This window comes from Microcebus murinus, chromosome 4 (assembly GCF_040939455.1).
Source record: "Microcebus murinus isolate Inina chromosome 4, M.murinus_Inina_mat1.0, whole genome shotgun sequence".
In the NCBI taxonomy this organism is placed as follows: domain Eukaryota; kingdom Metazoa; phylum Chordata; class Mammalia; order Primates; family Cheirogaleidae; genus Microcebus; species Microcebus murinus.
Window position 1 is genome coordinate 8,027,491 of NC_134107.1, and position 20,666 is coordinate 8,048,156.

General features: G+C 59.7%; 3 protein-coding genes across 6 annotated transcripts; 2 read left to right on the forward strand and 1 right to left on the reverse strand.

Moving 5' to 3' along the window:
* Positions 1 to 1,211: 1,211 nt before the first annotated feature.
* Positions 1,212 to 7,061, forward strand: RAD9A (RAD9 checkpoint clamp component A). Its single transcript, XM_012757547.3, has 11 exons — positions 1,212 to 1,452; positions 1,535 to 1,605; positions 2,035 to 2,163; positions 2,830 to 2,944; positions 3,028 to 3,127; positions 4,453 to 4,565; positions 4,660 to 4,769; positions 4,851 to 4,915; positions 5,011 to 5,148; positions 5,891 to 6,095; positions 6,173 to 7,061. The coding sequence occupies exons 1-11, from the start codon at positions 1,419 to 1,421 to the stop codon at positions 6,266 to 6,268; spliced, it is 1,176 nt and encodes a 391-aa protein (XP_012613001.1). The 5' UTR covers positions 1,212 to 1,418; the 3' UTR covers positions 6,269 to 7,061.
* Positions 6,842 to 10,183, reverse strand: PPP1CA (protein phosphatase 1 catalytic subunit alpha). 2 transcript variants are annotated; one of them, XM_012757548.3, is made up of 7 exons: positions 10,020 to 10,183; positions 9,376 to 9,507; positions 9,000 to 9,230; positions 8,290 to 8,394; positions 7,585 to 7,808; positions 7,366 to 7,500; positions 6,842 to 7,289 (listed from the first exon to the last, which is right to left on the reverse strand). In XM_012757548.3, exons 1-7 carry the CDS (start codon positions 10,072 to 10,074, stop codon positions 7,179 to 7,181), a joined length of 993 nt encoding a protein of 330 aa, XP_012613002.1. In that variant the 5' UTR covers positions 10,075 to 10,183; the 3' UTR covers positions 6,842 to 7,178. The 2 variants fall into 2 exon arrangements, with proteins under 2 accessions (XP_012613002.1, XP_075857790.1); XM_076001675.1 differs by lacking the exon at positions 10,020 to 10,183 and adding an exon at positions 9,729 to 9,872.
* A 1,167-nt stretch (positions 10,184 to 11,350) lies between these two features.
* TBC1D10C (TBC1 domain family member 10C) lies at positions 11,351 to 16,995 on the forward strand. Of its 3 annotated transcripts, none has more exons than XM_012757545.2 (10): positions 11,351 to 11,403; positions 11,648 to 11,825; positions 12,567 to 12,666; positions 12,809 to 12,916; positions 13,007 to 13,113; positions 13,309 to 13,423; positions 14,025 to 14,090; positions 14,221 to 14,410; positions 15,845 to 15,999; positions 16,312 to 16,995. In XM_012757545.2, exons 2-10 carry the CDS (start codon positions 11,674 to 11,676, stop codon positions 16,657 to 16,659), a joined length of 1,341 nt encoding a protein of 446 aa, XP_012612999.1. In that variant the 5' UTR covers positions 11,351 to 11,403; positions 11,648 to 11,673; the 3' UTR covers positions 16,660 to 16,995. The 3 variants fall into 3 exon arrangements, with proteins under 3 accessions (XP_012612999.1, XP_012612997.1, XP_075857788.1); XM_012757543.2 differs by having other exon boundaries at positions 11,376 to 11,421; XM_076001673.1 differs by having other exon boundaries at positions 11,376 to 11,421; positions 14,272 to 14,410.
* Positions 16,996 to 20,666: the final 3,671 nt, after the last annotated feature.

Below are 20,666 nucleotides of genomic sequence, written 5' to 3' on the forward strand. Positions count from 1 at the left end.
ACAGACCAGCCCTACAGGAACGAAGGGATGCCCAGGACACTTCAAAGAACCACAGAGCAGGCCCGGCGCGGTGGCTCATGCCTGTAATCCTAGCACTCTGGGAGGCCAAGGCGGGTGGAGGTCGAACTCCTGCTCGAGGTCAAGAGTTCGAAACCAGCCTGAGCAAGAGCGAGACCCTGTCTCTACTATAAATAGAAAGAAATTAATTGGCCAACTAATATACATAGAAAAAAAACCTAGCTGGGCATGGTGGCACATGCCTGTAGTCCCAGCTACTCAGGAGGCTGAGGCAGGAGGATCACTTGAGCCCAGGAGTTTGAGGTTACTGTGAGCTAGGCTGACCCCACGACCCTCACTCTAGCCTGGGCAACAAAGCGAGACTCTGTCTCAAAAAAAAAAAAAAAAAAAAAAAAGAACCACAGAGCCTTGGTACTGTGGAGAACGAGGGGTCAGCGAGTCCTTCCACTTTCACACGTGGGACTTGGGGCCCAGGGTAAGGGGAAGATCCACTGAGGAACCCCTTTCTTTCACACAGTCTGGGGTCTTATAAAAATGCACATAACCGCGAACTACCCTCAATCTACCGTTCTAAAACTTTTCCAGCGCTTCCTAGTAGTGCCCCTCGGCATCTGGCAGCCCCCTCCCCTCCCCAGGGGCGCAGAGCCCACGCACCGCTAAGCCTTTACTCTTGCTCTTCCCTCTGCCTTCTACCCCTTTCTGCCTGAAGAACCTTTTCTTCTTCCTTCAAATATCAATGAAGAGAACCAATAAAGGATCCTCAAAGCCAGAACGAACAAGCCACCTTCCACCCTTGGCTCCTGCAGCAAGTTGCTTTGACTTCTTTTTACAGCTGGTGACTGCTGCTTGTGTCCGAGTCCCCAGCCCGGACTGGGTGCGGACGGTCTTGCTTCTACCCTGTATCCCCGTACAGACGTCCAGAAACGTGTTCTAAGTTAGTGACCAGGAGGGCTTGCCCCTACATCTCCGACTCCGAGCCCAGTGCTCGGTCCACTGCACCAGGCGCCTCGAGCCCTGGGGCTGCGTCCTCACTGCTCTTCGCGTTGCGGTGCGCAGCCGCCGCGCGCCCGGCCGAGCGGCCCAGCACCCGGGGCGCGGGAGGGTCAGCGGCAGGACTGGAGAGCCAGAAGCGAACCGCAAGCGCGCCCGAGTCGCGTGATAGGGGCCCAGCCCCGGAAACGGACTCGGTCACCTGACAGCGGGTCTGTGAGCGTTTTTCTCACGTGACGGAGGCGCCGGTGTGTGGACCAATAGACAGGCGGGGGCGGGGCGGCCAGGGGCAACGCGCGCTAAGGGAACCGGGTCCGGCGGCCGCCGCGACCGGCTGGGGCTACTTGTCGCGGGCCAGCCGCCTGCCTCGGCCCGGTCGCAGGCTAGGCCCGGTTCGGAGCGGCGCCAGCATGAAGTGCCTGGTCACGGGCGGCAACGTGAAGGGTGAGTTTGCGTCGGCCTGGTGGCGGGGACATGTGAGCCGGCCCGAGGCTCCAGCCTGACCCCTTTTCTGCTCTCCCCGCAGTGCTCGGCAAGGCCGTCCACGCCCTGTCCCGTATCGGGGACGAGCTCTACCTGGAACCCTTGGAAGACGGGGTGAGGGGCTGGGGTATGAGGGGTGGGATGCCAACCGGGAGCCAGTAACCTGGACTCAAGTCTCGCTTCCAGCAGGCAGTGTAACTGTGGGCAGATTTGTCTGCTGAGTTTCAGTTTCCTCCCCAGTTGTGGGACATCAGCTTGGGCCTTGTGATCTTCCCAGACCGGTGTGTGAATTGAAGGCAGTGGGGTGGCGTGGACTTAAGGATAACTAGGGGGAAGGGCAGAGTGTGCGGACCCTTGACGGTGGGAGCAGTGCTGAGACTGCAGAATTCATGAGAAGATACTAGCTGACTCCAAGGAGGAGGGTTTCACCAGGTGTTGGTGGAGCGGGAGGACGTTAGGGCAAGTGTGCAAGCAAATGCAGGCTGCAGGGCTGTGCCCCCACACCACATCCCTGTCCCTGCTTTTCTGCTTTTCATGGCCCAGCTCTCCCTCCGGACCGTGAACTCCTCCCGCTCTGCCTATGCCTGCTTCGTGTTGGCCCCGCTCTTCTTCCAGCAGTACCAGGCCATCACCCCTGGTCAGGACCTGCTGCGCTGTAAGATCCTGATGAAGGTGAGACCCTTTCCTCAGCAGTGGCACTGTCCCAACTGAGGAACCTCCACCAGCTGTGCCTCTGCTCTGGGGCACACAGCAGATCCTAATGGGGAAGAGAGACATGCAGGAGCAATCCCATGCAAAATGCAGTGAGGGACTGGGCACAGTGGCTTACGCCTATAATCCCGACACTGGAAGGGAGAAGGATCAATTGAGGCTGGGAGTTTGAGATCAGCCTGAGCAACATAGCAAGACCCTGTCCCTACAAAACGTAAAAAATTAGCCAGGCATGGTGCATGCATCTGTAGTTCCAGCTCCTTGGGAGGCTGAGGCAGGAGGATCGCTTGGACCCAGGAGTTTGAGGTTGCAGTGAACTATGATGACACCGCTATATTCTAGCCCTGGCGACAGAGCTAGACCTTATGTCAAAAAAATTAAAATGCATGGAGGGGCATAGTAAAGACATCCACAGAGGGACATAAGAGGGTGGGGACATTCAGGTTGTCATAAAAGGTAAGCAGTCTTTTGAAGCATTTCAGGCAGAGGGAAGAGCATAAACAAGGCTAGGAAGTATGTCATGGGAGCCCCTTTCTCAGTGTTACATGATGGGCCGAGGCCTACATGGAATGTGAGAGCTGGCTGGTGGAGGCACAGTGCTGGGCTGATATGTCTTCCCCTACTCAGTCCTTCCTGTCCGTCTTCCGCTCGCTGGCGATGCTGGAGAAGACTGTGGAAAAATGCTGCATTTCCCTGAATGGCAGGAGCAGCTGCCTGGTGGTCCAGCTGCACTGCAAGTATGGTGAGTGGGCAGCTCATCAACCAGAGGGTCCCTAAGTTGAGGGAGATCACTGAGGCCCACTGAGACCCTGTCTGCCCATCCAGGGGTGAGGAAGACTCACAACCTGTCCTTCCAGGACTGCGAGTCCCTGCAGGCCGTCTTTGACCCAGCCTCGTGCCCCCACATGCTTCGCGCCCCAGCACGGTGAGCACACCCCAGTGACAAGCTCAGCCCTGGGTCTCTCTCTTCCTTACTTGGGGCCTCAAGGGCCAATTTAGGAAAGCATCTCCCCCATTTTCCCTACGGAGTTTCTGTGAACCTCAAAGACATCATACATCCCAGTGTGTGCTCAGGTCCTTGTTTGGCTCTTTAGTGGCAGAGGCTGGCAAGGATGAGGGCAGTGCCCTCTTGTTCCATTCTCCTTGTCTTTATGACCCTGTAATTTCCATCTCAAAGTCTGGCTGGCTTTCTGGCCAATCACACCCATTTTAATTCCTCTTCTAGAGAGCACATCCCTGACCTGCCATCAGATTTCTTGTGTGGCCTGAGTAACCTTGAAGGTCTGTCCTTAACCTTGTGGCTTAAAGGTTCAAAATCCAGCCTGGCCATCCTTCTAGAGGTGTTGCCCATCCATGGGCAGCCTCTCTTCCTAACCTCCTGCGATCCAGATTTGAGGAGTCCCCAGGCCAAGGCAGGAGGCTGGGTGGGGGTGTCATACACCAGGAAGGCTGCCTGAACACTCAGCCTTGGGGGATACACTGGGCAGTCAGAGCACAGGGCTGTCCAGGGCCGGGGAAATGGGGACTCCAGTGGAAGCAAGGGCCCCTGGCAAGGACCAGCTCAGAGAAGAGGGGGCTCTCGCCCTGCCCCATGCTGGACGCTGCATTCAAGTAGCCTGAGTTCCTGTTCATTTCTCATGGTGACTGAAAGTCCCTTTGGGTCCTGGCATGTTTCTCCAGGTTCTGTTGAGCTAACACTGCTCAGGACTCTCTTGGGTAGTGAAAGAGGAGAGGCTATCACCTTGGTCTGCAGTGTTGTTTTTTTTCACTCACTCACTTCCTCTATTTTTTTTTTTAAATGAGTAATTGTTTCTTTTTCTTATGGACAGTTTCAAATACGTATAAAAGTAGTTGCCAGCTCTTGTCTGCAATTAACTTGAGGCAAATTCCAGTCACTTCCTCTTTATAGCAGTGTGTATCCTTAGAAGACAAAGACTCTTTCTGAAGGCTCAGTTTGTAGGGATAGCGTGAGTGTGGTGTTCCAACTCTGTGTGGCTAGGTTTAGCCAGCCTGTCCTCCTTGCTGCCTGCTCTGGGCTCTGTTCTTGTCCTCTTGTCTGCCTTATCCCTTCTCTCACACCCTGGGAACTTCTGACAGAGCCGGGACCACATCCTGCTCATTCTGTCCTCACCTTCCCAGGGCATGCAAGGCGCATGCACGTGCATGGTCAGCACCCTGCCTCTGGTCCTCTGAGAGCAGAGGCCCTGGGCAGGACCAGGCATTCTGTGTAATGCTCTGCCCTCCTCACAGGGTCCTGGGAGAGGCTGTTCTGCCCTTCCCTCCTGCACTGGCTGAAGTGACACTGGGCATTGGCCGTGGCCGCAGGGTCATCCTACGCAGCTACCAGGAGGAGGAGGAGGCAGGTGAGGAGCCAGGGTGGCCTGGGACAGAGCAGAGCTGAGCATGGAGGGGGCTGGGGCCCAGGTTCCTAGGTTCCTCCTGTTCCTGCCCCCACAGACAGCACTGTCAAAGCCATGATGACTGAGATGAGCATTGGGGAGGAGGATTTCCAGCAGCTGCAGGCCCAAGAAGGGGTGGCTGTTACTTTCTGCCTCAAGGAATTTCGGGTGAGCTTCCCCGCCATGCACTCACTGTCCTGTCCTCCCTCCCCAGCCCAGGGCCTCACCCCACTGTTTCTTTCCTCCCAGGGGCTCCTGAGCTTTGCAGAGTCAGCAAACTTGAATCTTAGCATTCATTTTGATGCTCCAGGCAGGTAATTCCCAGTCTGGGGACAAGGGATGGGGAAGGCCCTGGGATGCCAGGAGCTCAATGGAATGACCTAGCTTGGGGCCCCTGTCCCCTGCCCAGACCAGCCATCTTCACCATCAAGGACTCTCTGCTGGATGGCCACTTTGTCTTAGCCACACTCTCAGAGACTGACCCACACTCCAAGGACCTAGGCTCCCAGGAGCTCCATCAGCCAGTGCCTCAGCTTCAGGATTACAGGTGAGGGCACCTGCCTACCCACCCCTCCTCTCTGTGCACCCCAGCCTGAGCCTGCAGCCTCTGCCCCTCCCCCTAACACACTCTCCTGTTGGGCCCCCACCTCTACAGTGCTCACAGCTTCCAGTCCTGCAGGCTCAGCCTTCACGGTCAGCTGTACTGAGACCCCTCCCACCTAGAGAAGCATCCCCAAGGTCCTGCTGGCTTCCTTGTCTGGCTGAGGCCTCCCCTCTGAGCCTCCTTCCAGGCCAAGGAGGGAAGGGCTGCTGGGAGCAGGGAGCTGCCTGGAGTGGGGGAAGCAGGTGGCTGGAAGGGCAGGTGGGTTGGGGAGGAGGGGCCCAGTGTCGTTCAAGCAGAGGAAGTTTGGTCTGGCCCCCTGCCCAGCTTGTCCCTGGGCGCCAGTGCTCTCCAGTTCCTGTCCCCTGGGAAGGTGGGGGGCTTGGGCCTCAAGTGGCCCAGCTCACATGACTGGCTTCTCCCTTCCCCCAGCTGAGCTAAAGTAGACCCCAGGATGCCTCCCTTAGGCCCCTACCTGAACTCTGATCAAAGGGATTCCAGGCCCACCCCCTCCAGGAAGCCACCACTTAACCCCAGCATCCTCTCCTTTCCAACCAAATCAGGAAGTAATAAAACCATGAGAGAGCACCAGCAGTCATGAGGCCCTGGATCCCCCTCTGAGCCCTCCCAGGTGGGGCCCTTCCTCTCTCCTCTCCCTCTTCCTCACTGGCACTGTTTCTGCCTGCAGCACATCCCACCTGGATGACTTTGCCAATGACGACATTGACTCTTACATGATCGCCATGGAAACCACCGTAGGCAGTGAGGGCTCACGGGTGCTGCCCTCCGTTTCCCTTTCACCTGTCCGTCAACTCTCCCACAGCCCTGACCCCCACTCAGAGGAAGACGAAGCTGAGCCCAGTACAGTGCCTGGGACTCCCCCACCCAAGAAGGTAGGGGCTGGAGGTGGGGGCAGGGGATGGGAAGTGAGGAAAGGAGCAGCCCCCAGAACTCTCTTTTCTCTTTCCAGTTCCGCTCGCTGTTCTTTGGCTCCATCCTGGCCCCTGTACACTCCCCCCAGGGCCCCAGCCCTGTGCTGGCTGAAGACAGTGAGGGTGAAGGCTGAACTGAGAACTTGAAGTCTGTGTCCAGAGGCCCTGGACTAGGTGTAGCCCCAGCCCTGGAGGGTCGTAGAGGTGGGCTTGCTGGAGCCAAGCCGGTTCTGCTCCCTCCACAGCCCCTGCCTGGCTGCCCACCATGCACCGTGGAGCTGCCTGGCCTGAGTCCTATTATCACCCCCACCCCCCAACCAATCATGTCTGTTCCCACACCTGGCCTTGAGCTACTATCTGACAGGAGGTTCCTCACCTCTTATAAAACACTGAGCCTTAGGCCAGACTCCAACCACCTGGCTGGAGTGGCCGGAAACCTGTCTTCCTCAGACTCACCTTTATAAGAAAAAAACCTGGCCCCACTGATTCACTTCTGCCAATCATGCCTGTTTCTTCCTCAAGTGCTGCGCAAACCCCTGGGACCCCATGTGGATGACGCAGACTATTTTTCTTGCATTCCCAATACTCTATCCCTGGCTTGGAATTCTAAGAGCCTCTGGGGCCCAGCAACCCCGCACTCTCCAGTGGCTCTGTGCAGAAGGGCTGCCAGGCCCAGTGTTTGGAACAAGGGAGACAGAGGCCATGGCGAGAATCCAGCTTTGACCTTTATTCAAGAGACCAGATGGGTTGCCCCAGGATCCGGCTGCCAGCCCTGAGGCCAAGCAAGGCTGGAGACCCACAATCTGGCCTGCCATTGCCCTGAGCTGCAGACTTGGCCCCAGGATCCTGCTTGCAGCCACCACAGGCAGGAGGGAGCCCTGGGGGATTGGACGCTGCTATCGATTCATTAAAAAAAAGAAAAATACACCAAGGCTCCACGTTCCCCATGATGGGTGGGCCCTAGGGCCCCGTGTGACCCCCCCCCATGGCAACATTTCTGTACAATTAATCCATCATCTGGGGCAGAGGGGCAGCACACGGGGGCTATTTCTTGGATTTGGCGGAATTGCGGGGTGGGGTGATAGGTCGGCCACCGGGGTTCAGGCCACTGAACTGCCCATATTTCCCCTTGTTCTTGTCGGCGGGCTTGAGGATCTAGAAGAGACAAAGCCAGTCAGGCTCACGGGGCTCAGCCCCAGGACCTGCCAGCCCCTTGCTTCCCCACACCCACCTGGAAGGAGCACATGAGGGTCTCATCCACACTCATCATGGCACCAGCGTTGTCAAACTCGCCACAGTAGTTGGGAGCTGAGAAAAGTGTCACCAGCTGCCGTTTGGCAAAGAACTCATAGCCATCTTCTACCACCTGGACAAGGATGGGAGCAGTTAGTTCCGCAACTACAGGCCTGGCGTTCCCCACCCCTGCCCAGACCAGAGTCCGCCAGCCCACCTGGTGCGCTCGGCAGATGAGGTCCAAGTCGTGCTTGTGCAGGAACTTGGCAACCACCTCTGCTCCAAAGGTAAAGGAGACGCCACGGTCATTCTCACCCCAGCCCTGCACATCTTTGTCGGGGTCAGACCACAGCAGGTCGCACAGCAGGCCCTGGTCAGGCACGTCTGTGGGCCGCATGATGCGCCGTATCTGCTCCATGGACTGCAGGTCTGGAGACAGGCCTGAGGGGCACCAGGGACAAGTCACTTCCTCAACAAGCCTTAAAACAAGCATCTCCCTCCTCCAGGAAGCATTTGCCAATCAGCCTTACCCTTCCCACCACCCCTTCACCCCTCTCCTGGGCTCCCCAGAGCCCAGGCAGGCAGAAGTCCATCGCCTTCCCTTCGGCTTTGCAAGTCCCCAAACACAATCACAAAGACATCCCTGCCCTCAAGGAGTGGACAGCTGCCTGGAGAAAGGACACAAGTAAATTCCATGCAGGATGGCGAATGCCATGACAGGGAGGCGAGTGCAGACTGACGCAGTGGGGTGTGGGGGAAACTTCCTGGAAGGAGTGGCATCCACGAAAAGACCCAAGGGAGAGCTGTTCCAGGCAACTGGGAATGTGTCCTCCAGCTAACAGCATCCTTCCAAGGCCCAGGGAATGTGGCCAGGGATCCTTCCCAGGCCTTCCCTGAGTCTGTGCCCCAGAGCCACCCTCACCTCCGTGGCAGCAGAAGATCTTCTCATCTACGATGGCTGCGATGGGCAGGCAGTTGAAGCAGTCAGTGAAGGTTTTCCACAGTTTGATGTTGTAGCGTCTCTTACCTGCCCGGGGGAAGGAGCAGCTCGTGGAAGGCCTGCCTACCCTCGCCCACCCCCAGCCTGGTCTCAGGCCTTCCAGGGAACTTTGGGGGCTACTCAAATACAGCTGGAAAAAGTAAGGCAAGGAGGGCTCAAATCCCCTACTACCTACCAGCCTCCCAATAGTTCTAAAGCACTGAAGTACTTAGGAAGCCAAGTTCCAACCTGGACCAACCTCGGGGCTGGGACCCACCTCCACCCCATGAGCAGGGCCAGGCCAAGACTGGGTCTGATTTATCTCAGCTTCTGGACAGCAGAGTCCAGTCCACATAGGCATCCTGAGTGCTTACAGCAAATGTACTGGAGGGGATTGTCACCAGGCAGGGTCCTGGGGGAATGCACTAGAACCCAGGCAGCCCTCCAGTCAGCAGCCATTCACCAGACCCCATGCCAGCCAGGGAGCACAGGGCAGACAGATATGAACTGACCCAGGCTCTGCCCTCATAGAGCTCACAGTCCAGTAAGTATCTCAGATATTGAAGTTGCTGCTGCCAGGCCAATGTGAAGGTCCCACTGAACAGAAGTGCAGTTCAGGACCTGGGCAGCCTCTGGACACTCAGACCACTCACACTCATCGTAGAAACCGTAGATACGGTTGATGCTGGCACACTCATGGTTCCCACGGAGCAGGAAGAAATTCTCAGGGTACTTGATCTTATAGGCTAGCAGCAGGCAGATAGTCTCCAAAGACTGCTTGCCCCGGTCCACATAGTCCCCCAGGAAGAGGTAGTTGCTCTCTGGAGGGAAGCCACCATACTCGAACAGCCGCAGAAGGTCATAGTACTGGCCATGGATGTCACCTGTGACCCAGGGAACCATAAGCTAGGTGCACGGTCTAGACTCGAAACCAGAGCCAGTATTGGGCTCAAAGGAAGAGGAAACCAGAAACGTTGGGGGACCGATGCCACTTTCAGGAAGCCAAGGGGGCCGGGGCAGGGGGCTCACCACAGATCTTGAGGGGTGCCTCCAGCTCCAAAAGAATGGGCTGGCTCAGGAAAATCTCCCGGGATTTGAGGCACAGACCACGGATCTCATTTTCTGTCAGCTGTACATTCTTTCCAGGCCGTGAGCCCTGCACTGGGGGTAGAATGGGGGTGTCAGGACCCTGGCCCCTCAGCCAGGAGGGTGGGCGTCACAGGTGACCCCATGGGTAACTAGGGGCTCCTGGGCTTCACGGGCTCCTCCTTGCCTGGAGGTAACTGTTGCTGCTGAGCCTTCGAGATCTCCGCCTCAAACCTCCTAAGGGAAGACCCCAACTACCCTCGAGAGGAGACAGGGCCTGCCACCCAAAACCTCACCGCGCAGGACCCCTTCCAGGGCTAGTCTTCACAGGTTTCTCCTTCAACCCAAGAGCCAGGCCAACCCGTGTGCCCCGGCCCAGGAGCGGGGGCTGCTCGCATGTCGGAGCGGGCCCCAGACCTCTCAGGCGCGCCCGCGAATGGGGGGGGCGGCTGTGGACACGGGACCTCGCGGCCTGTCCCCGCCCAGTCTAAGCTGGCCCGGGAAGGGCAGGCCCGCCCGCGCGCCACTTCCGGGCCGGGCAGGGGGCCAGGGCGCGGCAGGCGCGGACCTTCCCCGCCCCGGCCAACCTTCCAGCAGGCGCCCGATGATAGAGTCCAGGTTGAGCTTCTCGCTGTCGGACATGGCGGCGCCGCCGCTCTGGCCCACCAGCTCCGGGCCCGCTCCTGCCTCCCGCCCGCCGGCAGCCTCCTTCCGGCCTGGCTCTCCTTCCGCCCGCCCCAGTCGCCCCCGGCCCGCCGCCCCGCCTCCTCGGCCTCCCGGCCCCGCCCCGGCCCGCCCTCCCTCGCGCTCTAGCGCCTCCACTGACTGCAAAGAGCAGCGGCCGGCCGCGGCGCCCCGGGAGGCGGGGCCTCAGGCGACGGGGCGGGGCCAGGTGATGGCTGGTGGGCGGGGCGAGGTTGAATCTGGTTCCGCCCTTTGAGAGTCTCCCAGCCCCGTTCTGAGGGTATGGGACCGGAAGTACTATAGAAGTTGTTTTTCTCTTTCAAGCACTAAATAGTCCTTCCCACCCCTGCTCTGGGTAAGATGGTGGTGTGAGCATAGTATCGTCTCCTCAAACGCTACAGATGAAGTCTTCGAAGTGCAGAAAAGGAAACTGAGGCTCACAGATAGCAATGGCTTGTCAAGACCTCACGTTCCAGGAAGATGCCTTCCTCCTGGGTCGCTGTAGTCCCCAGAAGGCTGAGTGCATTTTGGTCCACACTGCCTTGGGGCCTACTAAATTAATATTTTCTTGTAAGTCCCATAATTACCTTTTGAGTAACGTAATCATATTGCATTGTGCGCATGTTAAAAGTGTGACTTTGTAAAGAGCAAACATTATTTTATTTTTTTTTTTGAGACAGAGTCTCGTTTTGTTGCCCAGGCTAAAGTGAGTGCTGTGGCGTCAGCCTAGCTCACAGCAACCTCAAACTCCTGGGCTCAAGCAATCCTCCTGCCTCAGCCTCCTGAGTAGCTGGGACTACAGGCATGCGCCACCATGCCTGGCTAATTTTTTTCTATATATATTAGTTGGCCACTTAATTTCTTTCTATTTATAGTAGAGACGGGGTCTCGCTCTTGCTCAGGCTGGTTTCGAAATGCTGACCTCGAGCAATTAGCCCGCCTTGGCCTCCCAGAGTGCTAGGATTACAGGCGTGAGCCACCGAGCCTGGCCCATTATTTTAAATAAACCATAATTCTTATTGAAACCCTGAGTTGGGTGCTTTACACACCAGTATTCTCGAAAATGGAGGTGGCCTGGCCTCACTACCTCTGGCAGGCCTTGGACCATCACACCCAGCACAGGATCCGAAGCCCGAAGCTGCCCAAGGGGAGGGTGGGAGGAGCCCATGGCTCAGGGGCACTGGGGCAGGCAGGAAGAGCCTCAGAGGAAAGGGTAACCCCCCCCACTAGGGAGGGGCCCCCAGCTGGTTGCTGAAGCTGTGTGTGAGGAGGAAGTGAGAGGAGGAGGTGAGGTGCTGCGGGGAGGTGAGCTGGGCTGATGGGGACGGGCTGGGCCTGGCCTTTCTGTCACTGCAGGGTCTAGCCCTCCACCCCAATAAAAGAGGACACTTGGGGGCTAGATTAGATACACTGAAGCCTTCCTCGTCTGACCCCCCCAGCCAGGCTGGGGCTGGGAACTGGCTGGATGGGAATGCAGCCCCCAGGCTGGCCAGGAGTGGCCCTTCACACCGGGTCTCCCCATGTTTCTCAGCCTGTGGCATCCAAAGTCTGGGCACCATGGCCCAGGCCCTGGGGGAGGACCTGGTGCAGCCTTCTGAGCTACAGGATGACTCCAGCTCTTTGGGATCCGACTCTGAGCTGAGTGGGCCCGGCCCGTATCGCCAGGCTGACCGCTATGGCTTCATTGGGGGCAGCTCAGCAGAGCCAGGGTAAGTGGGGCAGGGGTGGGGCGGGCGGGATGCCGGTATTAAGGATGGGGTCTGAGAGCTGAATTTTGGAGTGAGGCCCAACTTCAGGAGCCTGGGAAGGGTCTGGCAGTAGGGACTGGGCTGGGGACTCAGCCAGTATCACCCTCCTCAGGCTCCAGGCAGCATCTTAAGGTAGGAAGGACTGGGGGCTGGAAGGGGGTGTCTCTGTATGTCTCTGATCCCCAACCTCCAAGGGTTTGCATCCTCTTCTGGGGCTGGGCTTCCTTTCCCTTTTAATTTTGGGCCCAGGAATCCCAGGTCCAAATCATAGAACCCATACCTCCTCCCCTCTCCTCCCCAAGGTACAGAAAGGAAAACAAGCCCAGATACTGACAGAAACTTGCCCCAGGTCACACAGCAAATCAGGGGCAGAACCAGACTCAAATTTAGGACTCCTAGCTTCTAGTCCAGGGCTCTATGAATTGTCTGTGTCCTTGTCCTTGGTGACAGCCAACCAGCCCCACCCCCAACACACACCCACTCACTCCTTCAGTCCTGTTTCTGCCCACATTGGAGCCACATCCTTTCCTGTCCCCATGACAACCACTAGCAGCTCCTGGGTCACAGGTCACTCCACAGGGCTCCCCAGAAATCCCAAGGGCCAGGAGGTGGGCTCACTTGGGTAGCATGGAGGGTGGCAGGTATGGGCTGAAGGTAAAAACAGCTGCCCAGCACCTGGGTATCTGTTCCATGTGCTGCCAGGCCAGGTCACCCCCCTGCAGACCTAATCCGCCAACGGGAGATGAAGTGGGTAGAGATGACCTCACACTGGGAGAAAACCATGTCACGGCGTTACAAGAAGGTGAGAGGGAGAGGGGCCCCGCCCAGGCCTCCTAGGCTCATTTCCTCCCGGGCCCACACTTTTGCTCCCTGCCACCCAGAGTGGCGCCTGCCAGCAGGAGCCAATGGGGCTGAAGTAGGGAGCTTCCCGGCACTCCCCACAGGTAAAGATGCAGTGTCGCAAAGGCATCCCCTCGGCCCTGCGGGCCCGCTGCTGGCCCCTGCTGTGTGGGGCCCATGTGTGTCAGAAGAACAGCCCTGGCACCTACCAGGTGAGGGAGTGGGCAGGGGTCCCACCTCCCCTTCCCAGAGCCCCCCCATACTGATCCCTCACACCCACCTTCCTGCCCGCCCACCCACAGAAGCTGGCAGAGGCCCCGGGAGACCCACAGTGGATGGAGACCATTGGCAGGGACCTGCATCGTCAGTTCCCTCTGCACGAGATGTTTGTGTCACCCCAGGGCCATGGGTACGAAGCCAGTGGTGCCCAGGGACCCCCATGCCCCACTGGGTATTTGGGCCCAGTCTCCCCCGTCCCGTGTTACAGCCTTGCATCTCAGGGGACCCAGCAAGGCCCTGGGAGGCTGGGGCCTGGGCAGAGGCCCCCAGAGAGTGGGGAAGGGATGCCCGGAGAACTAGCCCCTAATGGGGTCTTCTGGCACAGGCAGCAGGGGCTCCTGCAGGTACTCAAGGCCTACACCCTGTATCGACCAGAACAGGGCTACTGCCAGGCCCAGGGTCCCGTGGCTGCTGTGCTGCTCATGCACCTGCCCCCAGAGGTGAGTGACCAGGACCTGCTCCAGGAAGCTGAGTCCCCAAACCCTGAACCCTAGGCCCCCAGGGATCCCCAACCCCACAAGCTCTGGCTTCAGGGACCTAGGATCTTTGATTCCTGGACCCTGTCCCAGTGACCCAGAGCCTCATGACCACCAACCTCAGTGACCTTCAAGCCTCACAACCTTCACTCCCGGAGCCTGGGACCTTGACCTCACCCCTTACCCCAGTGGCCAAGGAGTCTGGATATTCATCAGTGACTTGACTCCAGACTACTGATTCTGAACCCTGGGACTCTGACCCCTGACCCCAATGGCCCCAGGAACCCAGGACTTGAACTTTGGGACCCTGCCAACCCTTGCCCAATGAGCCCCAGCCCTGAGGCCCTCAAATCCAATGCCCCGATCCCTGTGACTTCCAACCCCCTAAGCCCATGAGCAGGCCCTGGCTTTTGGAAAGCCCCCACAGGCACTGGGCAGGTTGGGGGGGCACTGAGTCTAGGCTCCTGGCTGTGCCCAGGCCCTCCCCCACCCCCTTTGCCCGTCCTGCCTTCCCTCCCGTGGTCCCTTCCTTGGTGGGCACTACAGGCCTGTGCCCTGTCCCCAGGAGGCCTTCTGGTGCCTGGTGCAGATCTGTGAGGTCTACCTCCCCGGCTACTACGGCCCCCACATGGTGAGAGGCCGGATGGGGGCTGGAGGAAGGGGGGAAGGGGCCTGGCATGCGGGTGGCGGCAGAAAACTGGGGGGTGGGGGGTGGCCGTGCTGGGCGCCGCTGGCCTCCAAGCTCATGGACGCGGCCACAGGAGGCTGTGCGGCTGGACGCCGAGGTGTTCATGGCCCTGCTGCGGCGGCAGCTCCCGCGCGTGCACAAGCACCTGCAGCAGGTGGGCGTCGGGCCCCTGCTCTACCTGCCCGAGTGGTTCCTGTGCCTCTTCGCGCGCTCCCTGCCCTTCCCCACGGTGCTGCGCGTCTGGGACGCCTTCCTCAGCGAGGGTGAGCACGGGACGGGGCCTGGGCGCGCACACGGTGGGGCTTTGCTCGCCCTGCCACTGTCACTCCTGGCGCTTTGGGGGCCTCGCACCTCAGGGCCAGGCGTGCGGAAGGCGTTGGCCGGGCCCTGTGATGCGGGGCGCCAGAGGCAGGACTGGCGCTGCCTGGGGCGGGGCGGGCGGCCGGGGAGGCCTGAGCGCTGGGACTGGGCCAGGCTGGGGCCCTGGGAGGAGGCCAAGCCCTGGCGACAGGGAGCATCTGCGCCAGCAAGACCTTCCTTCCAGCGCGGGTGGGAATGGGAGGCGACAGTAACCAAATTAATAAGATATTTATAGATTGTCATAAGTGCCATGGGGAAAATGAAACGAGGGATGTGACAGAGTGCGAGGGGAGCGGCAGGAGGGGACTGCTGTTTCAAAGCTGCCTGGCTGCTCCGTGGAGGAGGCCTGGAGCCAGGAATGCTGCTGTCCCCAGGGCCAGGCTACAGCGGAGGGACACAGGAGGGAGGGTGTGGGGAGGCAAAGCCAGAGAGGGGGCGCTGGGCCAGGCCAAGAGCAGGAGGGGAGTCAGGCAGGCCCGAGCTGGTCCCCGGGCCCTGCCTCAGTGCCTCCCACCAGCAACCCGCCTGCACTGTTTTCTGTGTGACACCCAGAGGTTGTACCTGAAACGATGGTAGAAATAAACCAGTACATTCACTGAGCACCTACCTACTGCGTGCCTGTGGGCTTCAGGCCAACCCCCCAAACCCCATCCCCATAACACACACACACACACACACACACAGAGCGGAGGACCACCAGCTGGCTTAGAGCTCTGGCCACAGGTGTCCAAGTGGCCATCCATGGGTCACCTCCCCTCCAGCCTTGGACCTGAGGGCAGGGCTGGGCAGAGCTGGGCAGGGCCTGATCAGCTCCATCTGAGGATAAGCCCTGTGCGGGCTCCCTTAAATATCTTCGAAGACACCAGATTGCCCCTTCACAAGTCACAGTTGTCACCAGGCCTCACTGGTCCCCTGGCTGCTCCTCTCAGCAGATCAGAGGTTGCCAGGAAGGGATTTTGAGGCTCCAGGACTGGCTCAAGGTCACGCCGTGGGGAGTGTGCACACACACAAGCATATGCTCTTGGCCCAGGGGTGAGAAACTCTGCCTAGAATCTTTCCAGAATCAGAGCGTCACAGATCCAAGCCGAAAGGCCTTAAAGAGCACCAGCCTGATCTTTCTTCGTGGAGACAAGAAGGCTGAGGCCGGAAGGCTGGTGCGAGGTTGTCAGGAGCCCTGAGACTGATGTGGCCAGTGCAGGGCCCTGCGCCCCGCCAAGTCCAAGCCCATCTTCCCTCATTGCTCCTGGCTTGGGCTGGGGGCAGGGGCAGGTTCAGATATAGACTTGAGGAGGGGCTGGACATGGCGGGCCTCCTGGTGAGTGAGCCCCGGCCTGCAGGTGCCAAGGTGCTGTTCCGAGTGGGGCTGACGCTGGTGCGCCTGGCACTGGGCACCGCCGAGCAGCGCGGGGCCTGCCCAGGGCTCCTGGAGACGCTCGGCGCCCTTCGAGCCATCCCTCCCACCCAGCTGCAGGAGGAGGTCTTCATGTCCCAGGTGGGTGCTCCCTCCCTGCCCCCTGCAATGGCCCAGGCCCTGCTGCACAGCAGGGGAAGCTGAGTCCCAGAGTGGGGAGCCAAAGTGAGAACTGGGGCTCAGTTCCTGTCCTCTGAGCTGCAGAAAACACGAAAACCCCAGGCTTCAAGTGCCTTTCTGTGTTCCCCCAGCGAGGCTGTCTATCAGCCCCTCAGCCCTCAGCCACTTCCTGGGGCTGTGTACTGCCCGCCCCATGGGGACATCATGGTTTCCTGTCCCCACCCCCTGCCCTTCCCAAGTCCGGACAAACTCAGCACCAGCTGCTCCCCACAGGTGCATGGCGTGGCCCTGTCTGAGCGGGACCTGCAGCGGGAAATCAGAGTCCAGCTGGCCCAGCTGCCTGAGTCAGCGCCTGGGCCACCCCCTCAGCCACAGGCCCGCCTTGCTGGGGCTCAGGCCGTCTTTGAGGCCCAGCAGCTGGCAGGGGCGCGAAGGGGCGCCAAGCCTGAAGTGCCCCGAATTGTGGTGCAGCCCCCGGAGGAGCCGCGGCCACCACGGCGCAAACCCCAGACCCGCGGCAAGACTTTCCATGGGCTCCTGACTCGGGCCCGGGGGCCCCCCATTGAGGGTCCCCCCAGGTCCCATCGAGGCTCTGCCTCCTTCCTGGACACCCGCTTCTGAGGGTCCCATGGATTCCGGCGTCCTGATCTCCTGCGTGGCCAGCCCTGCAAATGGGCACTGCACTTTACCGCTGGGGGCTGGGGGCTCGGCCCCTCCCCAGCAAGGCCTGGCGGTGCAGGAGGAGCCCCCATGTCACAAACTGTGTCAGGCACAGAGATGAAGGAAGATCCCAGAGTGGGGCTGTGTGGACCCAAGCCAGCTACCTGCCGGTGAAGCTGTCCTGGTGCCTGGACCCTCACACGCACCCAGGCCAGCACCCAGGGAGTGGGACGGAGAGGCGGCCGCTGGGCCGAGGGACCCCAAAGAGCTCCTGGAATAAAGTCTGACTGAGCAGAGGCCTGGACTGAATTGGATCTAACACCCTCCACCCAACCCTAGACGAGAGGCCCCTGCCCCTCCTCCCCTGCCCCACCCTCCCAGCCCCGCCCTGGGGACACACCAGGGCTGCCCACTGGCTGCTGGGGAAGGTGTTTACCAGCCCAGGAGCCGGGTGCTGCCTCGCCCAGCCTCCTAGGGACAGGGGAGGCTCTCGCACCTATGGGAGGAGGGCTCCCCAGTGGATGCCGGCCCCTCCCTCCCTGCCCCCCAGACTGGTTCAGGCCTCCCCAGGGTGGGGGACTCCCCAGGGTGGGGGACTCTAATCCAAGTCCACCCCACCATGGTCCTGATCACATCTGTCAAAGAGAGTCAGGCAAAGACAAAGGCCTAGTGTGCCCAGGACAAAGGAGAAAGGTCCCGCTGGCCCTTGCTCCCCCAAGCCCTGGAGGCGCTCCTTCGGGATGGCCACCATGGAAACCTCCTCCCACACTCACTAATTGCCTCCGTGGGTGCCTGGAGCGCGAACCATCGCCGGGACAACGGGGCTGGTTCCGATGCAGCTGCGTCCCCACAGTGCCTGTTCCTGGGCGCCCCCCTCCCTTCCCGCAGGGAGCACGGAGAGCAGACGTCTCGGAGGCCGAGGGTCCACGGTGGACCGTCAGGGGAGTGTTCAATCTGCCCGTCCCAGTGGCTGTGCTGAAGCATTGCCCTGGCCGCGTCAGAGTCTGGATTTGGAATGTTGTAGTGACAGGGCCACGGGCTGCAGAAATGCACTCACGTTCATGCGGCACCTGCTATGGGCCTGGTCAGGCCCTGGGGCCAGAGCAGAGCTGTCCCAATCCCGAGGAGTCGACCACCTGGAGGAGGGGATCATGGGATCCATTTGTATCTGGAGTTTCCTGGGGGGAAACTGAGGTTCGGGAGGGGAGGGAACTTGGCAAAGCTCACTGTCCGTGGCAGACCAAGGTTCACCCCTGCCCCCACCACTGGCAGCCCATGAACCCGCTTCCCTACTGGGCACCCACCTCAGCGTGCCCTCCTGGGGGTGCCCTCTCCTGCTCCCACCCCCACCATTCTCTGTTAGACCCTGAGTGTGGGCAGCTGGGCTCTTGTGAGTTAAAGAGAGCTTCCAGAGCCTTCCTTCCCTCCCTCCTCCCCTGCCATGGGGTACCTGTAGCTTCATAATCATCCACTTAGCTGTAATTTATAAAACCTTTTCTCAGACCCCTCTCCTCCTCTGCAGGTGGCCCTGATAGCCTTGTTAGAGAGATGGAGGCTCAGTGAGCCCAGTACCCTGCCTGAGGCCACAGCAGGGGCACAGTGCTGTGAGGATGCAGGGCTCTGTGCCTTCTAGACAACGTCTTAGCCTTATAGGAGTCTGACGGTGGAATCTCAGGCACTGCAGCAGGTAGGGTGGCCAGGGCACTTGGCCCTGGGGGCTGCTTGGAAGCTCCCTGCCCTCCACAGTTCAGCTCTTCTGCTGGGAAAATAGGAGCACAAGAAATGCAGCAGCCTCAGCCCTGGGCCTGAGAATCTGTCACGAGGCTGGGGCAAGCTGGGGGCACAATGGCAGTGGCTCACCACGGAGACAGAGTTAGGGAGCAGGTGGTCTCCAGCAGGGCCCCATCCAGCTGGGGCTGATCACTGCCTTTCTCCTACTCAGGGAGGTATTTTCTGGGCAGCTCTTCTGCAGGTTCCATTGTCAACGGAACACAGGAGCCTGAACTGACAGCTCAGGCCAGAAGAGGACAAGCTCCCTTTCGAGCACACGTTCTCAGAGGTCCTCCTCCGCAGGGCCGCGCCAGCCCCGACACCTTTGCACCAGTTGGGGAACGATACTGCTCTTAGGCAAGATGCAGTCCTGCCACAGTGCACGGTGTGGCAGAGTGGGCGGTGACCTCTCGCCCAGGTACTCAGTGAACCCAGAAGCTCCCTACAAACCTGACTGGAAAGGGGCTCAGAAAGGGATGTGATACATCCAAGAGCATTTGCCACTGACGCTGGGATGGCACCCGGAAACGTCCGTCAGCCTGCATCGGAGTGGGGGTGTAGAGTGGACGCGAGTGGGGGGCACACAAAGGAGCGGCAGAGCCTGTGGAGCCCCACCATGGATCAGGGAGGACCCACAGGCTCCAGCCTTCACTGCCCCCGCCATGCCCGAACTGTTCTGGGCTCTCAGAGGCCAAACTTGGGCTCCCTGCAAAGTCCCTGCATGGGAAGGCCCTCTTGCCGTTTCTGAGCCTCAGTCTCCTCCTACAGACGGTGGGACGATAGCTCTGCCCAGCCTCAAGAGCGTCCTACCAGTCACACTATTACGATGATGAGTCCTCAGTCCAGCTGGGTAGCAGTGGAAGCATAGCTTCTCACCCCACCCCGACCTGGCTCAGCCCAGCCTCAGGTGATGTCCAGGGTATCCTGGCAAGGACAGAGTAGGATCCCCCTGGCACCTGCCTCCCCCAAGTCCAAGGGCCCAGGTACTGGGCTGCAGTTCCTCGACCCTCATTTTCCTCCCTTTGTCCACAAGGCAAAAGCCAGTGCAGCTGGTGCCCAGCCGAGGTGGCCTGGGAGCAGGCACAGAACTGCAGTGCTCGCTGCGTGGGTTTGCACTCATCCTAGCAGAAGGAAGACCCCAGCTCTGACTCCCGCCACCTGCATGACCTTGGGCAAGTCACACCACATCTTTGAGCCTCGCTTTCCTCGTGTGTAAAAGGCAAACAATCATAGCTGCTACCTCCTAGTGTGGAGTGTTTAAGTGACACTGCACACATACAGCCCCCTGCATAGCACCTGGGACAAGGCATGGAACACTTGCACTCTTCACTCACGCCTAGAGTCCCAGAGGGGAGGATTGCTTGAAGCCAGGAGTTCAAGACCAGCCTGGGCAACATAGCAAGAAGAGAAAACAAGAAATACTTGTTGATACAACCAGACTAGCGCCACTGGCAGGCGCCCTGCCCAGCCAAGCCTGGACTAAGCATGCACTCACTGTCGTCCCCATTTGAAGATGAGAAAACTGAGTCCCCAGAGGCTGTGTAGCTTATCACATGTCAAAGTTCATGCTCTAGGGGTGACAGCCATACCCACCCTGCCCCACAGTGGGATCACTAGTGAGCTTGGGCCACCCACACAGCCAGGGAACGGACCTTCCGGGCGTCTGCGCTTCACTGTGGGAGCCCCAGCAGGGAGGGCTGTGCTGGGGAATGTGGGCTGGCTTGGGGGACCCTAGTTGGGTCATTTCCCCTCCCTGAACACTTCCAGTGATAGACAGCTGTGTGTCCCCATAGGCTGCTCTGTCTGTAGTAGCAGAAAGGGTCCAAAAGCTGCCACCTCTGTCCCCACAAGTGCCATGGGCGCCTCAGTACCCTCCCCCAGGCCAGGGGGCTCTCAAGGACAGCGGGGACAGGGAGACAAGCAGGGAGAGGGTGTGAGTGTGGGGAGTGAGGTGGAGGAATGGTGACAATAGCCCACCTGTGCCAGGTGCTCGCCCTGCCCTGGGAGAGGGAGCCCGCCCCACCTGAGGCAGGAGGAAAGTGAGCTTCAGATCAGGAAGGGGAGGTGCCGCCCTGGCCCCACGGCAGAGCTAGGAGTGCACTCCAGGAGACGGTGTGAGTCTCTAGGGGGGTCTGTAGCTGTGACCCAGGGCCCTTGGGGTGTGCTTCTGTGGGTGTTTGGGTGGGTTCACCTGGGCA